Below are 25,131 nucleotides of genomic sequence, written 5' to 3'. Positions count from 1 at the left end.
CAACTCTTTCCACTCTTAGAGTGACAAAATCCATCCAGAGAGAGAATGCTATTGTCAGAGAAATATGTTACTGCTTTCCTGGGTGACTGTGTGACAAATTCAGTATGTTTTCCCCAGAAGTACAGTCCTGCTTATTTCACTTGCTGTACTTGTGCAAAAGCCAGAGTGACTTGCCCTGGAATCCTGTCACTGCTGCCAGTCACAGCAGAATAGATTTGTTTCTTTAAACTGCCCGGTCTCCTCCTCCACCTCCAGCAAAAAACACTTAACAAGTATAAATGTGTGAATTTGTCAGAAGTCACTCCAAAGGGAAAAGAACAAACTGTTCTTCCCCCTTACAGATAAAAGCTTTAGTTGGGCTTTACTGTATTTCCTTCCAAAATGAAACCTGTTTTTTTGGAATTTAGCATTTACAAATAAAGTATTACAGGCCTCTGTGGATTCGGGTTAAGGTATTCAGAGGTTTGTTGGAGATTAGGGGACATTAATGACACATACATGCTCCTGAAACTAAACCCAGAAGCAGAAAAACAAACAGAATAGGTTTCAACTGAAGTTGACACTACTCATGCTTTGAAAGCTGGATTGCTGCTCACAGACCATTTTTGCTGAAATAGCAGAGGAGTGCACTCTTAGTGGGACAGTTCAAAATTACTAGTTTCTCTAAAGTATATTTTTAAAAAATTTGTCCTTAACCAAACCTTTTTCTGTAGAAAGATTTTAAAAAGTGGCCTTAGACAGTCTATTGGAAAATAGCAATTGTTTCCCTGTCCTTCACAGGAAAATAGTTGTATTTATTTTCTAGTAATCCAGTCTGTGGTAAACACTGCAACAGCTGCCAGGATGGGAAAGGAAAGAGAAAGGAGAGTGGGTTATCCTGAACACTGATTTCATTCACATGCTCATTTGAAATTAGGAGCTGGCAAAGGTGGTTCAAATTCTCTTAAGGGGAAAGTTTGTCAGTAATAAATACCCAGCTGGAATCCATGGTTATTGTTACAGGTTACAGAATGCTGGGAGTAGCAAAGAATCCAAAAAGAGCGGCAATGTATGTATCTTTTGGTGGCATTTGCAGCTTTAGGGTCATGATGAAACGAGGTCTTGTGAATCTTAATCACACAAAACTTTCAGATAAAAAGAGAGCACAAAATGATGTCCTTAGTGTAAAGAAAGAACCTAAAGTTCAGAGTGCTCTCAAGACCAACACTATAGTAGTATAAAAACTTTCTTCATGCCTCACACGTATGGATAAGAAAACTCTGGCTGGCTAACTAGTAAAACCAGAAAAAAATTCTCAAGTTACCTATACAGAGCAGGGTGGGTTTCCATCTCATTCCAGAGAATCTTGTTTTTATAAAAATTTAAATTCTGCAGAGGTCAAGTTGAAGCTATTTCATAAAGCTTAACAAATGCACACAAAACAACCAAAAATGCAATTTATCACAAATGTAGACATTCAGATGCAACCGGAAATACTCAAGAAACTGCAGAGAGGAAGGAAGAACATATAAGAGAGAAAGAGAAGAATTACAACTTTTTTTTAATTACATCACCCACAGATTTCATGCTGCTTGGAAGCTCTTCAAAGATGGCAGCATATCACAGGAATGGGAGTGCACAATCTCACTGCTTCCTCCTGGGGAGCAGGATGAGTCACTTAACACAGCCAGAAACATTATTTGATTTTGAGCTTCTGAAATAACCTCTATGCCATACACCATGAAAGAAAACCAACAAATTAGCCATATTACTTGATAAACTAAGAAGTGGCAAAAGCACACCTGGACCTGTAAGTCACAGGACCTAATAAAAAGCAACATAAGAGCATCTCTCGTTCCTCCACACCTCCTATAGCTCCTCCACAATTCCTTCCTTTTCCCCAAACTACAGATCTCATTGAAGTTTCTGCTGCATTTAATTTCACTCAGCCCAGACACTGAAGCAGTATAAAATAAACCAGAAACCCCTTCATGGTAACTGCATCCCATCTACATTTTCATTCTTCATCCATAAGTCAGACACGGTTGTCCCTCCTCTCCTAAGACCACAATCCTGTCCACAAGCCGTGGAAGGTGTGGGTCACAGGGAGCTACCAGAGACCTCACATCAGTAAGCTTTTGTCAGCTAAAGTCTGTGCTGCAACTGAACTGATCCTGCTTTCCACACATCCAGCCCTTTTTTGGGGCTGCTGTCAATACAGTGCCACTCATCACCATCATATCACCACTTCAACTGACCTCATCAGTACCTATTCCAGCAAAAAAGGGTGTCTCAAGCAGCTTCTCCCCATCACCAATATGGATTTAGAGTAACATGCCATCTGAGGAAGTTGTATTTCCATTGCATAGCCTCAAATAAGGCTTTATAAAGGCTGCTACCAGAGAGATCTGTCCCACATCTCTTACACTCTCCTCCTGCTTTTGGAACAGCCAACCACAGGTCTCACAGTGTGCATAAAGTAAAGCACATAACCTACCACAAAAAAAATATCTTCCCACAAGATAAGCTCACTGATCCAGCTCTCCTTTTGGCAGAGCATGGCTAGGTAAGAGTCGAGGAAGAAGAAAAAAACACTACAAACTCGTTCTGGATGTAATAAAAGTCACGGTCACCAGCAGAAGTCACCAGCAGAATAAAGATCTAAACTATTGTTCCAGGCACCTTTACTACTTCTTGCAGACATCTGCAAAAAGGTAGATGCCTTCTCTTCACACTATTAAGATATCATATTATTTATTATTCCTGACTTGTCCTCCTAAGAGAAGGAAAATACCAAAACAGATTTAAATAATAAAAAAAAAGGCACAGATACCTGAGCACCCACAAGCTGCAGCAAGGCTGAGTTGACAGGAAGGAGCTCAATGTCTGTGTTGATAGTGGTCTGGTCAAAGGGACATGCCTTACGGTGGAGCTTGTTGAGGCACATCTTGCAGACAGTGTGGCCACAGCCCAGGCTGATGGGCTTCCGGATGGTCTCGTCGAAAGTCTGTGTGCAAATCGGGCAGGAGAGAAAATCCGTCCATTGTGGAGCTTGTACAGGCATTGCTTCAGGAGTTAATTGACAAGACAAAAATCTAAAGCACAGATTCCACTGGAATCAAAATTTTGCAAAAAAGTCTGTTTGGTTTTAAATATCTTCTGTAAGTACAGACAGTCTGGACATAGTGTGAAACATAACCTAGAAGAAAACAGAAATACCAAGTTAGCATTGTGTACCAGAACAGGCACGTGAGCTCCCGTGTGCTGGGGAAGCACCACCACTTGAGGTGGAGCTGAACTAGAGTGCAGTGCTGACATCAAATACAGGACTGAGTCACGACTTGTTTTAATTCCAGCCAGTCTCTGGCTCTGCAAAAGCCAGTGTAAACAATTTCTGCTGTTACAGCTTAAAATAAATCAAGGAAGATAACTATCACAATGAAGTTATAAGACTAATTAGCTTTTAGTTTCTATGTTTTTTCTTTATAAATGAGCAAATTGATACCAACAAAGCATGAATAAAGTGGATTCCATGAATCCACTTTTGTACAATATCTACTGTAAAAAATATTGAAGTATTTAAAGAATTTTGCTTAGACAAGGCTTCATCCAAAGCCTCTACCACAAGCAGCCTTTCCTCAGAGTCCAGTGGGCTCTGGGTTGGCACACAATGACTGTGGAGAGGTGTGAGATGCCCAAGCCTCAAGGGGGAAAGGATGAATGGCTCAGGTCAGTCAGACACTGCAATACAGCTCTCACAATCACTCAGTGATATTGTGTGTTGCTACTACAGCACTTCACACAGCCTGATCTGTACTGAGCTGTATGGTACCACATGGACCCATCCAGACACATCTCAGTTACCCTGGGAATCTGTAAGGAATTCCTGCTGGAATTCAGCACTTTAAATTTGCCTTCTGTCTGCCACCAAGCGCCTCCATCCTTCAAAAGCTGGACAACCACTCCTAGTAGTCACTTATGACCAGATGACTGACAATTGCTCCTTAACTGTTCCTTTTTTAACCCCAATTTATATAATTCACTGCCTGCCTAGAGATTGTATGGATAGAGAAAGCAACATCTTTACTCTGTTGAGAAACCACACCGAAACTACAATAGAAGAAAAGCTGGGAGATCTTTATTACTTGGCACTTTCAAATCAAAATACTAAGAAGATCAAATGTTACTCATTATAAGGGAATGGAAGATAAGATATCCCTTTGAGACAGGAAAAAAGCAGAACTCATATGGGGAGAAACGTAGAAGAGTAGAAGGATCTCATGATATGAAAAAATCATTATCAAAAAAAAAAATTGGTAATAAGATAATTCCTGATGTCTGGCTTGCTTTCACCAGAGGGGAAAAAAAAAAAAGTGCAAGTCACTGATTCACAACCAATTTTTTAAAATCAAGCTGTATATGACAACAAAACCCCCACCACAACCACCCATATGTATTAGTTTCTCTTTCCCACACACCACTGGCTTCAGTTTCAAACCAAGGACTGCACACTTGCTTGCTAGTATCTGTTCTGACAGAAACTTCTTCCATAAGCAAAATAGCAACTTTTTATCAAATCTTAAGCTTAAAAAACATTTACAACTAAAGTCTAAATTCTAAAGGCAGAGAGAGAAACTTTGTATCAGGACCTGCACAATTCAGAGTCAAGACATTTTAAAATAGGAAAAAAAATCTGATGCTAAAATGAAGACTCTGAAAAGCCTTTGCCACTTTTTTCTGGAAAAAAGGTTTATTTTTTTCAGACTTTAGTGCATTGTTGTTCATAGTTAATATTATTATGTCAAGGGAAACAATGAAGTGTTACTAGTTAAGCTTTTAGCCAAGTTTCATCAAACACCTAACCTTAGCTCTAGAGCTAATGAAAAGGAGTTGTACAATGATGATCCCTCTGAGTCAGTTCCAACTCAGGATGCTTTATGATTCTAGGGAAAAAAATAATTCTTTCTCTCTTCAGAAGACAATATACAATGGCACATAGCCTCTGGTTGCCAGCCAATAAGGAATCAATAAGAAATCAGACTTACCCAGGCAGGGTGGTAGAAGGAAGAGGCACCACATGTGGTTAACACCACCACCATTGCACAACGACAACATGTCAAGGTTGTTCAGGGTTCTCCCTTCCAAAATACCTCTTTAATGGCAAATCAGCCAGTTTTTTCCATCCTGTCAGCATGGAGTCAAATCATTCCCTTTACTAATGTATCACCACAACCCAAATGAAATCTACTATACTTTAGGTTACTTCACTGAGAGATGATATCCTACACCATTCGGCAAATTTATTTCCAAGCCTTCCCCACCTACCTGCCCTCTTATATACTGAATAAACTTCGGTAACAAGCCTTCAAGCTACAGTTACCCTTTGTAAACCAAATCTGCCACAGAAATTACCCAGAAACTCCACAGAAATCCTTCTGCAAAGAGCAGTACACAGTTTGGTAAACCTACTGTATGTATGGCTGTACTATGAAATATCCTTTGGGGATCAAAATTTAAGTGCTGAATCATAGTTCTTCCTTTTGAGCACACTGCTATTAGAATATCTAGCAACAATTTCCCAGACTCCTCTGCAATTCAGAAACAAACTGAACAGTCTATTAAAAACAAATTATTAGCCAAGCAATCAGGAAAATGAGTTTTTAATTAACTGAGGAGACTTAAAATCAGAAGCTAACATGAAGCTGTACCATCAAGTCTAGAAAGCAGATGTGAACATGGAGATGCCCAAGTTATGAACTGGAAGAAAGGAGTTGAACGCAACTTTAATGTTAGTCAACTAATTTAAAAAAAAAAAAAAAAACCAAACAGTAAACAGAGCCACACTGTTGCTGCCTGTACCTCTGGCATAAAGAAATAGGTCATATTTATTTATAAACTCAACAGTTGAAAGAGAAGTTTGGGGAGTCTGGAGGTGGAGGGACTGGTTAGTGGCATCCATGATCCCATGTGTCAAGACAGGTCTCAAAGGCTGGGGAACAAGGGAAGCAAAGTTTATACATAAGCACAGCTCTCAGAGACTCCAGAGTGTCTGAGGTTGTGTTCTGGTGCCTAAATGCCAAAAGAAGGCCATGGACAGCACTGACAATAGAACATAGAGCTATGAGAAACCTCAGAAAATCATCTATTTCAGCTGCAACAGATGGCTAACTGCTGTGATGCAGCCAACCTTTTGCCCACAGCAAATAACAGCCTGTGCAAACCCTGTGCTTCTAATGAATCTCCACAGCAGATCAGCACAGAACTGTGGAATTCCTCTCACCCCACATAAGACAGGAATGGCATCACAGGGACTGAGGATTCACAAGCCACATGCACACAGGCTGGCACCAAACCAAACACTGCTGCTGGTGCCGTGGCTTTCCATATATACGGTCCTGTCTTTCCCACCAGATCTTCAACCTTTGGACGAGGGAGCAGAGCCAAGTGCTGAGATACAATGTAAATCTCTTCCAGGCACAAAGCTTACAGATGTAGAGACATGAAGCTGTAAAAGATACCTATGCCTTGTATCAAGGTTTGTGACTCACTATGACCTTGGAAATAACTGGAAAAAACCAGCCTCTAACTTAAAAAAGCTACTTTAAACAGGAGACATTACAAACAGCAACAGAACAGTGGAAACAAGGCAGTTTCATTATCGCTGTGTGCTATTGGAACCATCACCACTACAGAAAGAGAACACTTCTTTGAACATGTACAGTAGGAAAAGTACACTCACTTTTATAGTACAGTGCTTTTTTTTTAAAAAAAATGTTTCTCTTCATCATTATACAGAGGTAAGCAAAACATAAAGAATGCAAAAATTTACAAAAGACATAACTATTTAAATAGTCTGCCTCCCCATAATATTACATTTTAAACCCATCCTCAATTCACTAAGCATTTCACACTCAATAGCTTCTAACACTGTAAAATATATATCCACACACATTTCTTTGTGCATGATTCAAGTAAATAGATATGTCAAAATCCAAGAAAGCAAAAAAATTAAAAAGACATATCCACAGTACATAAACTGGAAGACAAAAAGGTGCAATTAAGAATGAAGATGCCCTAAGACACAGAGCTTGAATCCTACACTGAAACCAGCAATAGTTATTTTGTTATTTCTGAGTTTGAAAAGATAAAATACCTGTATGCAAGTCTTGCCCTCCTGTTTAGACCTGCATAAGCTGTTTTATCCACATCTAGAATCACCTGGAAAAAATTCTCCTCTCTTCTGGGCCTCCCAGCCCCCAAAAAATCCTTGAAATTCCATCCTTCAACTCAGACTGGAAATGTCACACTGTAATCAGATCGGTGACCTGTCTCCTCTGGGACTCTGCCAGTGCTTCAGAGAAAGACATGACTATTCCATAAACCACTGGAACAACCACCCAATCCTTACTCTGCTGGACTACAATGCAGATGCTGATGTAGCCTCGTGTCCAAGTTGTGTTATGTCTGTGGCAACCAGAGTCTTCCACATGTCCTTTACAGATTCAACTCTTGACAAAAAGATGTTTGTAAAATGCAGAACAGCCTGTACCAACATCCACTGGCATCAAGTTTCACACAGGACGACACACAGGAAAACTCCTCTGCTTTCAGTGTGAATGAAACGCACTCTCTGAGGGAGTCCCTGGGTGCAGGTTCCAAGCACACCCCAATCTCTCACAAACATGTTATTTGGGCCCAGCACGCTCTCCCATGGACACATCACATGGTGTTTCATCACTACCGACTTGGCACTGCTCTCTCCCAGCAGCAGTCCACAACAAGTCATGTCACAGTTTAGCAGATGACTCAGCACACCTAAGGGGCACCCTTGCCTCGGCTCCTGCCAGTTCAGTAGATACGGCTCTTAAGGGCATTCCTCACTCCTGAGTTTTATGTATTCACTCAGCATTTCATTACCCAAACAACATCATCACCTTCTTAACCAAAATTCGGTTAAGCTGAAACGGTTTCATTTTTGCTGAGTCTTACTCCTGGCTAAACCAAGCAGAGCTTCCCGTCGCAGTTACCAGTGAACACAAGTAAAGCCTATTTAGTGCTAAGCTTAACACTACAGCAGCTCCTCAGAGCCAAAACAAACTCAGGCTTGCCAACTGAAATGCTCATGCAAACATGACTCTTGAGTAATCATTATTTATTCTAATAAAGAAAACACCATTTCAGTAATTCTTTTAAAGACTCTTACTCCTTGATAATAACTTACACTTTTTTGAGAAAAAATAACCAGACACACTTCTCTTTTCTGTGAGACTGGTTCTGTGGTACATTAACTACTTCAAAACCCCTCTGACACTTTGAGATTAAAAATAAATCAACAACCTAAATTAAATTAACAGACAACAGTAGAGCAATTCCTAACTCAAAAGGATTACCAGATACCCGTGGTACAATTCCAGCCAGCAGCTGAACCTCCTCCATTCTTGTCTAGTGCCAAACACACAAATTTTTGCTGGTGCTTCACAGAACCTTTTTGTTTTCTATTCCAGGGTGCTCATTGTAGTAAACAGTATTTCTGAGGGCACTTAAGTAGCTTTCTTCTTTTCCCTGAGCAAATACTTTAAAAAGTCCTAAATTTCATTTTAGGAAAAAAACTGACCAGCTGAAAGTAATGTGTTTTTTTACAAGCACCCTGTACTGCCAGCTTCACCGTTCACAGAACAGGATAAATCACTCTAGCTACGTTTTCCATATCCAGTTCCACAGAAAAACCTCCGAAAAATTTTAAAGAGAGAGGGAAAGTCCATACCTGATCAGAGAAGAGTAGGCAGAAGAAAGAAAGCTTCTTACCTCTGCCCGAGAAGCTCCATGAACAATATATACCATAAGCCCAGAAGAGTATATCCACATTGAGGGTTTTATTCTCCTTCCTGTTTGCTCTCAAACTTCAGTAAACTCTGGGCTGGCAGCGAGAGCCCGACTTCCTCATTCCTGCGGCGCGCATGCGCGCTGCTGGCACACACCCAGCCCCGCGAAGAGCGCCCGCCGCGCGGAGCCCCGGCACAGAAATCCCCACCCCGCACACAACCTGCGAGACTGGACGGCATCCTGTCCCACCCTCCCTTCCAACTGCTGCCTGCCTTCACCAGCTGGGTCAGAAAGCCCTTTAAAAAAAAAGGCAAAGAAAATCATGAACATGATCAAAACTATGTCCCAAAGTAACTGAAAGTCGGTTAAATCAGATTTAAGATCTACTCTCTTTTTGCCTCAGTAATTTTTGACTGCAAAAACAAAGGGAGAAATTTATGTAACTTCAGGCAAAAGTCTCTTACTTAGTAGAGTCAGTGAAGTACTTTAGGAAAACGGGGCCAGTTAAGGACAAGATGTTATTCCTTATTTGAAGCTTTCTGCCTAGTAATAGCACAAGGAAAACAAGAAAACCAAACAATCAACACCACTGTACTCCCCAACAGACGCTCTGAAAGCAATTTACAATGATTTAAGCTTCCCAACATCCTGTGAGACAAGGCCTCATGTCCTCCTACAGAAAAGAAAAATTTTGAATGAAGTTATTTATATGGTGTTTAACAGGAAAAACATGGAATGAAATCTGATATATAATTTTTGAAATGCGATATATCACTTTCTTGACCCTTATTCTCAGCCAACCACCATTAGGGTCATGAACATTAAAAGACAACATGTGTAGACGAAATTTAACTGTTCTTGCTCATGTCTTCTAAAATATAAAACCTGCATGTGAATAAATCATAAATGTTCAGGGAAGATATACATGACCAGCTTCATAATTTCTGGCTGTTATTATATATCCCTTACAGCTTATTTAAAAGAAAGAGGAAGTGACCAATTCTTAATAGCATATGGTTTTATGATCTACCACCTAGAAATTTTTTTCTACCAATAGATGATAAAATCTAGGGAGTTAATAGCAGACAACAGCTCTACAATATGTTCCTTTCACTTGAAATTATGAGTTCTGGCATTTGTCAATAAAAACTGTAACAGTAACACAATCACTAAACCAGTATTAAAAACATCAAGGGAAAACCAAACAGGTGAAGAGAAGGAAAGGCAGAAGGCACTTCAAAAATCCACAGTAGTTTTCAGAACAGGGACTTGGGTTCAACTGGTCAAATCCTCAGGAGCTCTCAATCCTGCTGTCAAGGAAGCAAGCTAATAATTTGCTTTTCCCAGAGAAGACACGTTTGGAAAAAGGCATGGAAAAGATAAAGAGGATAAGCTTGTAAAAGTCTTCAGATTTGAGGGTACAGATATTACCTGTCAGTGTCAGCTAGAGAAATCACTGCTCTTTCTTTCTCATTCCTTCCTAAGATTTTCCAGCTGGACTGGTTGCATAGTTGTCCCAGCTGAAGTTTTAAAGATAGATCTTTATTAATAAACACAGGTAGGCAGAAACGTGGGTGGACAGCAATTACACAACCAATACCCCATTTTAACTGAAACAAGGCAAAAAATCAGCCACACAAACAGCTTGTCTAAAATAACTCCAGGTAGTAGACTTCAGGAGGAGAAAAACATTGAAGTGAGTAGTGTTCTGAATCACCAAGACCAGCATTGCTCTTTTCCATGCAAGAATAATCTACAGTTACCTGACAACTAGAGGCATCTGGGAGATGAAAATGAAAAGTGAGTTAAGGAAAGGAGAGGAGAAGATCTTGGTGTCACTGCAATGCCTTTATCCTTCCTCAGTCATGAATCATTGAGAAGACCCAGCATAACTCAATGAAAAAGGAAGCATTAAAAAACCCAATCTAACAAAAAGGTATAAAGTACTGCTTGCTCTAAAGTACCACCCACTCTTCAGAAACAGCTTTTCTCCCTACCCAACTCAGCCGCTCTAATTCTGCCTTGAAGTCAGTGACACTACAGCTACAATAACATTTCAACTGCAATAGCAAACAATGAGACAGAAGGGCAGACTTACAGTCTGACTGGAGAAACTGGTCAAAAACTGTTCAAAAAAGCCCTCTAACCTATAATACAATGGTTAACAATTATCCTCCGCACCCTGCTACCAGCAAACTTATGTATGAATACTGTCTCCAAAAAGAAAAAAATAATCCAGAATTTTTTCTTTTTTTGTAGAGTACAGTGAAAACATTATTGAGAATTTTTATTTGATAAACTTACAAGGCAAGAATCAAGCAATAATCTGAACCTTCATTCCTGCCTCCTTCCTCTTACGTCCAAGTATTGGCATCACACTTGTCACTCTTCTATTTATTTGTTTTCAAACTGACTGGCAGACTTCAAAAAACCAAACCTCCTATGTCAAAAATTACAGGTGCAATAGTAAGGAAATGCCAAAATATACTGTAAGATCAGTGTTAAGTGAACAGAAATGCTACTGCCCAGCATAGGAAAGAAGAGGCTTCTATTTCATTGTTATTGAAAGTGTGAAATGGAAACGTAAAATCCCATTTTATGAAGAACTCTACAGGTAGTCAGAAAACATTTTCAGTGTCCACCTGAAAACTTAAGTCTCAGGACTTCTTCATAATGTTTTCTTCTTGCTTCTCATTTCTCTGATTAGGAGGTGGCTTTTCTTGCACCTTAGTAGATGTCACCCTCATTTTAAAAACAGATGTCAAATAGCTTCATTTAATAACATACAATAACTGCTGTTTATATAATAGTACTCTCTAATAAAGCTTCAGTTATGTTATTTACTTTCAAAACAATTTATTTTAGAAGACTGCATTTAAACATCAAAAAAATCTTTTATTAAAAGTGGAAAGTCAAGAGCAGTGAAAACTAATGTATTTTTTAAACAAAACTACCAATGTAGTTGCGTGCCTGCCTGTTTATTGTACGAGTTCATTTTAAACATCATAAGCACAAGAAGGGTTACTTTTTTATCTTACATACAAAGCGACCCCTGGACTACTCCAATGTTATTTCAAAAGGCAATGGAGCATCTGGTTTTTGTGGCACATACATTTTATCACAGCGGGAGTTCACAATGACAAAACATTTTTTTCACCCTCTTATTATATTTCTATCCATTATACCATTCTCTCAAAAATTTTGAAACAGAATTATTTAACTAGATCAGCTTCAAGAAATCAGCTCCTCTACTTCATGCACCTGTTGAATTAAGCATGTGATATCATTTCTGCATTATGTGAAATGGTATGGCATCATCAGCTTCAGAGAAAAGATGCACATTTACAAACACTGTGCACAACAAAACGCTTTTGTGCTCACCACAACACTGCAGTTTTACCAAGAAGTTGAGGCAGGCAGCCTGAGGAGCTGCTAAGAGAAGATAATCCAGGTTTTCCTAATTTCTCTCCCAGATCAGTCCAGTCTAGCTGCTCAGAGAATTGTTAAACATTAATTAAGCAAGTGCTCTTGTGGCCAAGGAGGCCAATGGTATTCTGGGATGCATTAGGAAGGGCATTGCCAGCTCTTCCAGGGCTGATCCTACTCCTTTGCTCAGCCCTAGTGAAACACATTGGGAATGCTGTATCCAGGTCTGGGCTCCTCAGGACAGGAGAGACCTGGAGCTCCTGGAGCAGGTCCAGCAGAGGCTGCAGAGATGAGGAAGGACACGAAGCAGCTCTCTCACAAGGAAAGGTTGAGGGACCTGTTCATCCTCAAGAGGAGACTCAGCTGAGAGGGGCCCTGATCCCTCTCTGTCCCTGCCTGCAGGGAGGGCTCAGAACAGGGGCCAGGCTCTGCCGGGGCCCAGCAAGGGGACAGGAGACCACGGGCAGAAATGGATGCCCAGGAACTTCCACCTGAACATGATGAAGAACAACTTTCCTGTGCAGTGACCGAGTACTGGGACAGAGACCAGAGAGCATCTGGAATCTCCCTCACTGGGGATTTTCCAGACCTGTCTGGACACAATCCTGCGCCGTGTGCTCTGGGATGACCCTGCCTGAGCAGGGAGGTGGGACCCGATGACCCCCTGTGGTCCCTTCCAAGCTGATCCACTCTGATTGTCTGAAAATACCCAAGCTGTAAACTAAGAGCAAGTCACAGCCACTACCTACAAGAACAATACTTCAAATGAGATTTAGCACAGCAGCAACAGAATGTAATCTCTCCAAATAAACTAATATGTGTTAACCACCTCAGCCTTGTGAGGACCCAAGCATCCAGACTCACATTTGCATTCTACAACCAAGGAAGATACTGAAACTTTACCTGTTTAGCATTTCCAATGCATTTTCAAGTATAGGCTTAGAGCGTGGCAAGTTTAAATTACTTCACAAAAAGTCCTCTCTATCTCTGCTAAGGACCTACGCCTATCCAAACCAAATTCCCTTCCTTCTCACATTTGCTTCTAAAGGTTCCAAAAGATGTCCCAGATCTGTTAAACAGTTAAGAAGTCCTGGAAACAAGGGAAAAAATGTGGGAAGCACAGAAGAAGGAACTTGAAGGCAGACACTTTTAGCATCAGTACACTTGTCAAGTTTTTAGGTGTAGTTTCATAAGCAGCTTATTTGGGCACAACCAGGGCAGCACAGACTTTTTATGTATTTCTTCATTAATGGGAGCCATCTTGAAAGTATTGACTAAATTTTAACCTGCTACCTAAATGCTATTCAGCAACCCTAACAATAAAGACGACTACACTAACAGATTGGAGTGATGAGAGTAGGTGAAATGGAATAAGGAATATGAGCAATAATTGTGGAATTGTTACTTCATACACAATCCACAGCAAAATTATCTCATTTCAAAAACAATGCTCAATTTAAGCAATGTTTAATGGTGCCAGTTATGCAAATACAGTCAAAGCCATCCTTTCAGCTCACTGTGGTCACAGCACCAAGCAAAGTAATGTTCAGAGAATGCTCTAGCAGTCCACAACTCACATCACCTTTCCACCCCTAGAACCTAGCTGCAAACATGGAAGCAACTGTAAACGCTACAACAGTGAATACAAAAATAGCTTACAGGGCCCAAACAAAACCAGATATACTTCTTTCTTGAGTCCTGTAATAGCTTCACTTGCAATAATGGCAGGAGCATTACTCATCTATGAAACTTATGTTCTTTATCTTATTCTACCTGTTTCCATGACAGAGACTGCAATTGTGTTTTAATAACACAACCTAGCCTACACTACAGCTCTGGAGTCATCCAAGGTCAAGAGGCAGCTGTGGCAGAAATGGCACCGAGCCCGAAGAACTTCAGCTCTCTTGTTAACAATTGCATAAATAAAAAACTAGCTAGTCAACACACTATACAAGATTTTCTCCACACCTCTAACAGATTTGATGTAAAAATCCAAACACTATTCAGCACTGACAAACCTCCTCAAGACTTTTAGGCAGTGTTAAATTACTATTCACATACGGCTTAATGTCTTTAAGTAGCAGCAGGAGAGGTCACACAACTGTTGCTGAAAAGCAGGTTAATTCAGGTACCTCTGACTCAGAATGTAATTGAGCCTCACTTGTTTTAAACGATACTGGCAGCCGGTGATTCAATTTGTAGCACTGCTAAAAAAAGCAGGTCCAGAGGCCAAAAATAGCCTTAGGGCATGGTACTCCTTTTGAATTAGACTTTTCATGCAACCTTCAATTATGTGAAAAAACCTCATCCTTAAATATTTTGCAACCTCGGTGTCAGTCTCACCTTCTAGATTTATAAAAATAGAATCTTTTCTTTACAACTTGACAACATCACTAAAAGTTGTGTTAGTTTAACACAATCTGGCTTTTAGTGGGGGTGGAGGAAGCCACAGAGGTGGCTTCTGAAAAAGAAGCTCCTCGAAATTTCTACTATGTCCAGCAGAGCCCATCCCTAAAGGCTCTGGAGATAGACATATTGGCTGGCCCAATAAGAGAAGTTAGGAATGCCTCTATGATGACAAATTTAAAAAGGAAATAAAGGAACGCAATTCATCTTTCTTCTGCAGCTCCCCTTCATGAGGAGGCACATGGAGCCGGCAGCCGACACGGCTCGCATGGTGTCCACATGACCAGCAGCGAGAGCCATGGTGAGCAATTCCCGATGCATTCCCTCGATGGAATCAACCTGTCAGCGCTGTGGAACTCTATAAAAGCTTTTTAGTTGATAAAATTTGAGAACAAACCAACCTATGGACACCAATTCTCTCCTGAGTCAGGAAAAAGGAAAAGGTGAAGACGTGTGAGAACAACACGGCAACACTAAGGTTGATGAAAAGGAGGGAAGGGGAGGAGGAAATGCTCCAGGCACATCTCGGAGCTGAGATTCTCCTGCACGCCGTGGTGAGGACTATAATACAACAAACTGTTTCCCTGTAATTCATGATGTGCATGGGGAGATGCAGAATTCACCCACAGCCCGTGAAAAAAAAGGTGCTCACACCAGAGCATGTGGATGCTGAAAAGTGAGATATAGTGAGAAACTGGAACAAACACAGAGAACCTTTGTTTCCAGAGACAGATGAAGAGGACCCTTGTTTTATTCTAGAACAGCTCATCCTTTAAAACTACAGATCCCATGAACTAAATGGCCCATGGAAAACAGTTGTGGGAAGACTGCTTTGCCCATGGGAGGGACTCTCATTGCAGCAGGTTGGGCAGGACTGCTACTCGTGACAATTAAAACCATGTTTTAAAGTTCACAGAAACTGTCTCCCGTGGGAAGGACCTCACAGCATAACAGAAGAGACTCCTTCCCCTAAAGGAGCTGAGGAAAAGATCTTTAGAACTGACAAACTGACTACAAACCCCATGTTTTGTCTCCTTGTGCTGTCAGTGAAGGGGAAAGAAGGGCTGGGGCAGGGCAAAGGTGTTCTAAAGGTTTATTTTAGTTCTCATTGTCCTCTTTTACTTCCATTAACAAATTTTTCTTTATACCTTTCAATTTTTGAGCCTGTTTTGTCCTTAGAGCATTTTCTCCTAATCCTCATCTCACCCCATGAGTCTTTTAGTTGTTCTTTACCCTTCCTCTGGTCAACTACAGCAGAGGAGAAAAAGTGAATAGGTGTTTTTTGGTTTTTATTGTTGTTGTTGTTGTTGTGGGTACCTGGCTTCTAGCCAGGATCAAACCCATGACAAATGTACCCACAGTTTTAGCGAGTGGAAACAAAAGGCTCAAATCTCAGGGTTTCCATTAAACACCTACTCTTAAACCAGTAACAAACATTTCAAGCTTAACCACAAAAATGAAAGCTGTTGCCTTACATTTCTTTTTTTAATAGAGCAAACAACATAAGCTAGTAATGTATAAAAGAAAAAATCCAACCCCCAACATCTCACTGATCCTCCTATCAGCAATGGATAGGAGGAATATTTATTTTTCACAGGAGCATAGGAAAAAGAATACCCTACATCCTCTTATAAAGAGGTTTTGAATTATAACCCTAGTTAAAGAAGTTTAAAGTTATATAACTTGAAAATAATTCAATCAACAAGGCAAAATGCAATAATCCTGGGAGTAACCTACTAAAAGTCCAGTGCCAACTTGATGAATTTTGCTGCCTATGAACTTGTAAAAACAGTTCTCCAAGCAGGGAATGTTGTCTTTTAAAAGAGTCCTCTTACTTAATGCTTACTTTGCATGAGACTTATTCTAAATGGAGCAGTCCACAAAGAAGAATTTCTCACACTTCAAAGACATATTAATCTCTAAAAACACATTACAACTACATTATTGCAGTATCAGCAACCAGAAAGATGTAAAATAAAAATTATATGGGATACAATCTCACAAACCACTGCCAGAGTTGTGTTACTAAAAAGTACATAGATCTCCACAAAATGCTGAACCAGCTTAACTTTTTAAAAGCAAAGGGTAAACTTGCACTAATGAATTTTATTCACAGAAATTTAGACTTCACTCAAGGAAAACTAAGATACTGGGGTAGATGAGGCTTATCTAGTCTGGTATCTTAAGATAAGACCAAAATATGCTCAGAAAGAAAATAACAGTAGCTGCAAAATCAAGCAACTCTGCAGTTCATTTGGGTGATTTACTTTCCATTAACCATCTCCTTAAAGTAGTGAGAGCTCACCTCGAGCTTTTAACAGGCACTGTCTCGGGCTGCTATGAGAGTACAAGTGTTTGAGCCTTTACCCCCCCTGACTGCAGTGCTGCCCTTCCCAGGACACTGAGAGTACATCTGATCAATGCTTTACAGTTATGGCACACATGGACTACTCAGAAAGAGCCTTCCATTTTTCAAATTTCCTACTTTTAAGAATCTTAAAAATAGAACTTAGCTGCCTATTGCACCACTGTTGCTGCAGTCCAAGCCATGACAAATGACAAGCCAGCCATGTACAGCCAATATTTGCATGATTTGATAATTTAAATTTCCTCAGACTTGTGTTGTGTAAGTCTGGTTAAACAGCAGGTATCCAAATACATGATAAGGTGTGGGAAAGGAAAACTAGGCACTGAAACTCTCTTACCACCCAAGCAGAGCCTTTACACATTCCTGGATTCAGCCACTTGCTGTTTTTGAAATTAAAGCGATGACAGTAAGCTAAAACCTAATGACAAACAATTCAAAAGAGAAAATTCTAAAAATGGGTAAGCCAGAGGCAGCTGTAATGCACCAGTGAAGCCCTCAAAACTGCACTGGGAATTATTCAGCGTGCAAAACCTTACACACAAAGAACAAAGTATTTAAATGTATTTATTAGCATACTCGAGTCACTGGATTTCCATAGGCTTACTGTCAATTTTCATTCTGCAATGACAACTCACACAGCAGCTTGTCACATCAACATCACTGACTTTTCCCACTTCTCAAAAGCTACACCAAGTTTCTGAAATTACAATAATGAATTATCAGATGTGCTTGAAGGAAAGGATTGCTGCCACTCACTTCTCCTTCCTGAAGGCTCCCAATTACTGCCATCTGAACTGGTAAACAAGCAAGGGCTTTTTCCCCCACCCCCCTCTCCTGGGGAAGGACAAGTCACATTTTTATTTATCAGGTATTACTCACAGGAAGACACTGTAGAATGTTGGGGGGTTTCTTTCAGTTGAGATTTTAGCTAAAATATACCTGTGAGTGTTTCAATACCTGGTGAGTAATCCTGACTCCACAGCCCTTTCCTCTCCTGTAGCGCCTGATGTGACAGCCACATCATCACATCCTCAAATGCCAATACCAAGGATTTCTGTGGAAGCCTTTCCTCCTGGTATGTCCTGAAATCACCTACAGCATGGCCAAGCTTCAATTTGACAGAGCTCAAGTTCTATTCTCAACCGGTCTAGTGAATCTAAAAATTCACATACAAACTGCTGTGAGCATACAATTCTCAGAAACACACCCACAGACTTCCCTACCCAGCCCTTGAGTGCTATTTTGTTACAAGCATCTGACAGAAAAGTTCCACTGAGAAAGGAGTGACCAGAAAAGCTTACTACAGGTCTCTGCCTGCTGAAGTCATGTAAACCCTCAGATTTACAGAAAATCTGGAGGGAAATATTACATTCCTATGAACTACACTGCAGAGGTTGACACTTTGGTTACTCTGCCTTAACTCAGGAATTTCCAATACTCCTGGTAAAAGAATGAGTGCTAAAACGAAACAAAAAGCCTGAAAGCTACTTGCCAGTGTTGATACCATCTTAATAGTCCTATTTCTATTTTTTCCTTTTAGCAAACAGAAATGAGAAAGACTATCATACATTAAGGAAAAATTAAAATTTTGCGAAGTTTCCCCCCACTGAGAATATATTCTGCAAAAATCACACTGCTCAGAGAGAAGGTTAGTCTTATGTCTAGGAATAATTAGAGAAAAAGGGTAAATTTAGTATAATTTAAGGAATTTATTTTGATATGCAACCAACTGGGCTGTGTCATTTTGCTTTGAGGTTAAGGTGTTTGAGAGCTTTGTGCACAGCCTTTCACCTAAATATTTTAATAAAAATAAGAAGTATCTTGCCCTCCAAGAGAACCTTTATGCCCACAGACATGTCACCAGTAAAATGCTAAGCAGCACCACTGAAGAGAAAATGAAGAAGCTCAGTTTCCCAGTGCATTTTGGCACAAGTTAGAACCAGGTTATTCTGCATACATCCACTCTCATACTGTTATCAACAGGGAGTCTCTTATAAAGAAACAGACATGGGATGATTTAGAGGGTTTCTAGACACAGCCAGCCCTTACTTTGAGTTTTGATGTGCACTGAAATTATTCATGTCCTTGAAGATTCTTAACACATATACATCCTCAAAACGAAATAAAACGTTCAGGAGGCAAAACCAGATGGAATCAAAGCAAGACAGCTTCAAACCAAGAAGATGGTTTTGTATAAACTACAGAACAGTGGATAAACAGCATTGAAAGGTAGGATGCAAGAGGTATCTTCAGTCAGCATGATTTAATACAGTGCACAAGTATACACAAGTACAGGAAAATAATAATCCACACCCAGATCAGCAAATCCAGAAGACAGTCCTGCTGGCTCACATCTCTTCAGTAGAATCTGACAATAGCTGGCAACAAACTAGTTACATTTTAAACAGTCTGGTCTAGTCCAAGCAACCCAAGTTTAAGCAGTTCTCACTCTCTGGAATAACATTTTCTTTCCAATGTTATGATTCACTTACAAAGAAGCTACAGTGTCAAGGCTTCTATCCATGAGGCCTGGTTTAAACAACCAAGACTAAATTTAAAATTGACTATAGGTTTTTGCAGCACTAATAAGGCCTCCTTTTTAATTAATTCTACAGGAGGCCTTCTCACACAATTAAATGGCAGAATGACTCATAAAACAGGAAGGACAGCCTGAGTCTTGCTTTTAGTTTAACTAACTCAGTCCATCTCATCAGGCCAGTTTAGCCTAACTTATTTTTATCTTTCTTCATCTCTCCTTTCAAATTTACAACAACAAAGTTGTCACAATGCTCCCTAACTTCTCACCAGCTCCAGAGGAAGCAGCGATGTTTTGACAGTCCTCAGTAAAGTCCAAGAACAAAGAGTACCACAGCTCGCTCCATTATCCAAACCACCCATCCTGCAACTCTGAAATAAAGCAATAAAACTAAGAGGCAATAAGCCACCTCTGTTACCTGCATTAGCTGGCTGAATTGATGAGTGGATCAGACCAGAAAAAAGTTAATAATGATAATAATAATAATAAAAGAACAAAAACAGAAAATACCAGAGAATGAAAGATCATTAAAGAGAACAGGAGAGGTAAAAATAACCATGTATCCAGAAAAAAAAAATCTTACAAAGAAAACAGAACATTCTAGCAAGCAAAGAGATAAAGACTTGTTAGAGAAAAGTTATTTCAAGTCTGGAAAGGTACATCAGAGAGTGGTATTTCCTTTGCAATTGCTTTAGTAATTTGTGAGACTTTGCCCTGTTCTCATCTATTCTGGATCCAAAATCCACATCTCCCCTACAAAGCAAGCAAGACCAAGAATTACTGTCCTTCAGAGCTGCTAAATAAGAGCAAGCCGTTTTCCAGCTTCCAGAACTTTCTGGATTTTGTCTACCCACACAATAATTAACAACAATGCAGATGACCAGTGATAATTTCTGTGTGATGATAAACAGCTATTTATCAAGATCTTTCAAATGTGATTAATTAGTTCTGCTTACATTAGGGGACAGGTGGTTTGGTATGAAGCCCCTCAGACACATCTAGAACCAACTTCCCAGATGTTAAACAAACAATTGCTCTAGCAGAGCTCAAGAAATACATATACAACATCATACACAGCTGTGGAGACTTTTCATTTGTAAAGGGTGGAGGGCTGGGACCTTCTCTTTCTCCATACAGATTGTAAAGCAGGACAGCACGGTGCTGTTTCCTATCTCCTCAAACCACTTCAATCTGTGGCACAAACCCCAGGCTTGATTTTTGTACAATGAAATAGGATTTTTAAAATGTGACACACCACAAACAGAGATGATTGCTTCACCGGACTCACGAGTAGATTGTTAAAGATTTCATTAGCATAATGTTCACTTACAAAGGCAGGGAAACTTTTTCTGCTAAGCCTCCCAGAGAAGAGCTTATATCCAGAAAGATGAAATTTAATTGTTATTAGAACTGCATAACTGCCAGAATCATTAATGGTCACAAAATAATGTTTATGCAACATGCCACAATTCAGGAAAGCCACATAAGCTAATCAAATTCACTTTCTACTGTTGCTTTACAATTTCATTTCCATTAATTTCAAGGTCTCTCCTTCAGCTCTTGCATCTTAGCACAGAATTTTAAAAAACCCTCAAGACAGAACACTTTAGTCTTGCTGTACAGTGAGTGGCTGGATAATGAAGTCCTTACAGTTCCATTTGCTGGAACATCAAATAGTATCTGAAGGACTTCCATTCTAAAGTGGTAACAAAAGGAATGGAGGTGGAAGGAGAACAAACTGAAAGAATGTGACTGACAGGAAAAGTAAGTCAACAGTAAGAGTTATTTCAGTGACTTCTGAAGGGCATTTATATTACACAGTCACTGTAGTAAAGACACAGAGAAGTTACTAATTCAAACACAATTGCTACAAAAAGTGAAGAGTGCCAAGTCATTATGAGTAACGTTTACTCTGAAAACAAAGCATGGAGAAAGTTAACTGCTAGTCAACACTGGGAGTGCTCCACACAACTCAGTTTATTAACAAGCAGGTAATTAAGACCATCCTCCCTGGCATAAATTTCAATTCATTCATCTTGTAATACCTTCTCTAAGCCTTACTCATTTTGCCCTAAAGATAGCACCTAATTTTGAGTTGGGGACCAACACTGGCTGACAAAATTTATCAAAAATACTTAACTTCAAGTCTCTGAAAACCCCCAATGCACAGCAAAGAGATGAGATTCCTGCTACTCTAGATGTCTCCTTTGTAAACAGTCAGGAAGTTAAAAGTTGTAGTTGAAAACCCTTCCAAACTTGCTCACCATTTGAACTAAAGTAACTGCTCAAAATGAGTCCAGGAGAAAGTGCTGAGAAGACCTTTAGATCCAGGCTACAAGCATTCCTGCTCCATCAGCTGATCAACCAGCATTTTGTCAACAACTACACGTCTAAAAACAACCATACCTCAGCTTATCCTGACAGGGTCTAATAAACACAGAAGCATCCTGGAAAATAATTACATTTGGAATGTCCAGATTTTAATGCAACAGCCTGCTTTGAAAGAGTATTTAATTAGACTACCTAGAAAACACCTATTAAACTGGAATAGCACAGAAATGAGACCAACCAGACCGTTCATGTTAAAACAAAAAACAAACTAAAAGAAATAAGGAACCACCTGTGCAATCTCATTTTCCCAGCCTAGCACATTTCAGCCATTTCAGCCACACCAAACACTTTGTTTCTCCTGTAGCTGACTGTAGCTGAAGCAGTCCTGTCTCAGATCAATATAGCATGCACACCACAAACACCAGAAATTCTGTAATTGAAAATTAATACTTTAAAAAGTGGTTTTGCAAGCAATCTGTAGTGAAAGGTGACTATTCAGCAAGAGGCAAGAACAACACGTCCTTATGGTGGTTTTAGTGACCATGGCTGAAGGCAAAACTGTCAATAAATCCTCCAGCTTCTGTAATATTGAATTCCAGACTCACCACAGTATTCCCCGACACAAACGCTCTCTCCTGTGTTTTTTGTATCAAATTACATGGCAACTCTGTCACAATCTATGTGAAGCAAGTGAAAGATCCCTTTCTCCAGCAACACTTCCACTACTTTTCAGTTTAACTGCGTATCTTTTCCTTATGTACATTTCTTATGTAGCAGAATGAGAAAAAAAGAATCCTTTTGTGTGTCAAAACAATCCTTGTCTCTCCTCTCCTCATATCTCTTTTGCATAGGAGGATTTTTGTCCACATTGGTAAAGAAAGTTCATTCTAACAAGGTAGCTTACATTATGGGCCTCTACCTACCTTGTACAATCAAGTGATAGAGAGATTTTATTCTCCATGTGGTTTTTAGGCTTCCTGAAATACTTTTTTTGTTTTTTTTTTTTTCCTGGAGGAAGAAAAGTTAACCCAGCATGTGGGGCACAAGTTTTCATGTAAAAGTCTGCATAGAATGTCCAGGGCATTTTGTATATTCATCTACGTCCTGATGCATATGATGAAGTCATCTCTACCTGCTGAAAGTCTCCCTTAGAGCCCCTGCAGCTGCCTCCCTTCTCACTCCATTAGAGAGGAATCCCAGTGTGAGGCCGGACACGCGTCACACTTGCATGAAACGCTCCTCTACACTTTCTAACGGAGCACTGCACAACTGGTGCTGCCTCTGACAACACAAATTTACACTAAATTATTTTGAATTCTTGCTATTTCTATCACCAAAATCTCTTTCTTCTGCAGCTGATAGCACCAAATATGTTGCTACCAAGCAGTAACAGGAAAGCTGTTTCCTCAAGCACTCTAACCAGAAATTATTTTTACATCAGAAAAATCTATTTATAATAAGCCATCAGGACTTTTGTACCTTCTTGCCCATTACACAATTTCCACAAATAAAAAACCTCATTAGGAAATCAGTTAGCCCTTAGAAATCTAATACCATTTCAACTTTAACCATCCTGGTAATGAAGAAAACAAGACTGATGCAAAAGGTAATTAGCAAGAGATGCACTTCTTAAGTAAAACAAGTGGTCAGACTCAGTGATGGAACTGCACCTAAGTCCAGCACACTGTGGAATCTCTGCACAGAAAGGAAAGTGATACAGCCTAAGTAAACATTTGTGGCTTTCTTTCTCAGCTAACAGAGTCCCCAGACTTCAGACTACATCACTGTAACAGAGCCTCTGTGAATCTTGAAGGTCATACTGAAATTTCAGTTGGTGCAGTGTGTTTATATAATAATCTTCCACAATAGGAGCACATTATGTCTTTATTCCTGTATGATAATGGTTTCACATTCATTACCTAGTACAGTTCAAGACATTAATTTCAAAATAGTAATTCTCCTATGGTTTATTTCTCATGTACTTTCAGGCAGATTTGTTTTTCTGGCCCACCAGCCAATGTTACTTGGGATGCTCCAGCAAACAACCACCTGATTTACTGGGTGTGGGAAAAACCACCACAAAACCACACTGACTTTCATCTGCAAAATGATCCAGTGAATCCACAGAGAGAAAAATTTTAAACAATGAATAGGCTTTGCAAAAAATTACAAAGTTTTATAAAGGTCACCTGCTTAAAAAATACCTCATAGTGGCTTCTGCATCACTATTCTGAGATTCTTGGGAAGTTTGAGAACCTACATGCAGATAAGTTCTTTCCTTTTAATTCAGCTTTACGTGTCATACCATTGGAAAGCTATGACTCCACAAGTTCTTTCAAATGGATGAAACTTTTTTCCCCACGTATCCAGCATGTAAAACGATAATTCTTGGTGCAGAATAAAAAAAAAAAAAAAAAAAGCAATTATTCTTCATATCACCACACATTACAGACTAGGATAGATCAATTCCTAAGTATCATGAAACACCCTTTTATAGCACTGGTTAGTTAAGAGATAGAGACCCTAATTAAATGGGATGTCAGGTTTTGCCATCACTATTAAAGGTAGCCAGCACCAGGGTCACCCAAGACTTCTGAACCACATACAAAGGAATTAAAACATTGTTTGAATATTCACACTCACTGAATCTCAACTTCTGTGATGCTTAATTCAACAAGATTGATAATGCTCCACCCAACTGCTGGTGAATCATTCGGCACACGTCAGAAGTTTCCAAAAGCATTCCTGCTCGTTTCTCTTCATCTGCTGTAGCACGAGCACTTTTATATAAAAATACGCATCTCGAGATGCCCCTAAATTAAACTCTGTGATATTAATGTCTGCAGTTTCCAGATTCATACGTTCATCTGCTCACTGGATAATTAATTTTTAAAATATCAGCATAAAACAATCCCGTCAGGAATTTCTAAAATATTTTGCTTTAAACTAAGCTAGTTGGGATACGAAGCTGACAAAAAAACCTCACAAAAACAAACAACAAAACACCAGAAACCATACAAGTTACTTCCCACTTATCTCACTGAAGGTTCCTGCTGCTCATAAGTGATTGACAAACTCAAGTCTCTGGTTGTCAAAACAGACTGCTCTGATGGTACCTGCCTTTTCTAAATTTGCCTCCAAGCAGCCTGTCAGGCTGTCTGCTTTGACAGACCCTTTTCTAGGACAGGAAGGCAAAGCCATAAGCTATCTCTGGGAAAGGAAAAGGTGCCTGATAACGTCTGTTTCTATTTATGTTAGTGGG

The 25,131-nt window shown here is 39.7% G+C and overlaps 1 protein-coding gene across 14 annotated transcripts in view; it reads right to left on the bottom strand.

Moving 5' to 3' along the window:
* The window catches only part of RC3H1 (ring finger and CCCH-type domains 1), a 63,435-nt gene that overhangs the window by 36,330 nt on the left and 1,974 nt on the right, over positions 1-25,131 (bottom strand). For 8 of the 14 annotated variants that reach the window (XM_083867254.1, XM_083867265.1, XM_083867256.1 and 5 more), the window contains exons 1-2: positions 8,785-8,915; positions 2,813-3,178 (exon numbers count right to left, since the gene is read on the bottom strand). In XM_083867254.1, the coding sequence (XP_083723380.1) occupies positions 2,813-3,043 (231 nt within the window). In that variant the 5' untranslated portion in view covers positions 3,044-3,178; positions 8,785-8,915. Of the gene's footprint in view, positions 1-2,812; positions 3,179-5,024; positions 5,147-8,784; positions 8,917-24,073; positions 24,378-25,131 lie in introns of those variants that run through there. The other 6 variants (XM_083867260.1, XM_083867261.1, XM_083867262.1 and 3 more) reach the window with 4 other exon arrangements.

This window comes from Zosterops lateralis (assembly GCF_965231275.1).
Source record: "Zosterops lateralis genome assembly, chromosome: 9".
In the NCBI taxonomy this organism is placed as follows: domain Eukaryota; kingdom Metazoa; phylum Chordata; class Aves; order Passeriformes; family Zosteropidae; genus Zosterops; species Zosterops lateralis.
The sequence above is the reverse complement of the archived record's forward strand: the minus strand, read 5'-3'. Positions and strand labels throughout refer to the sequence as shown.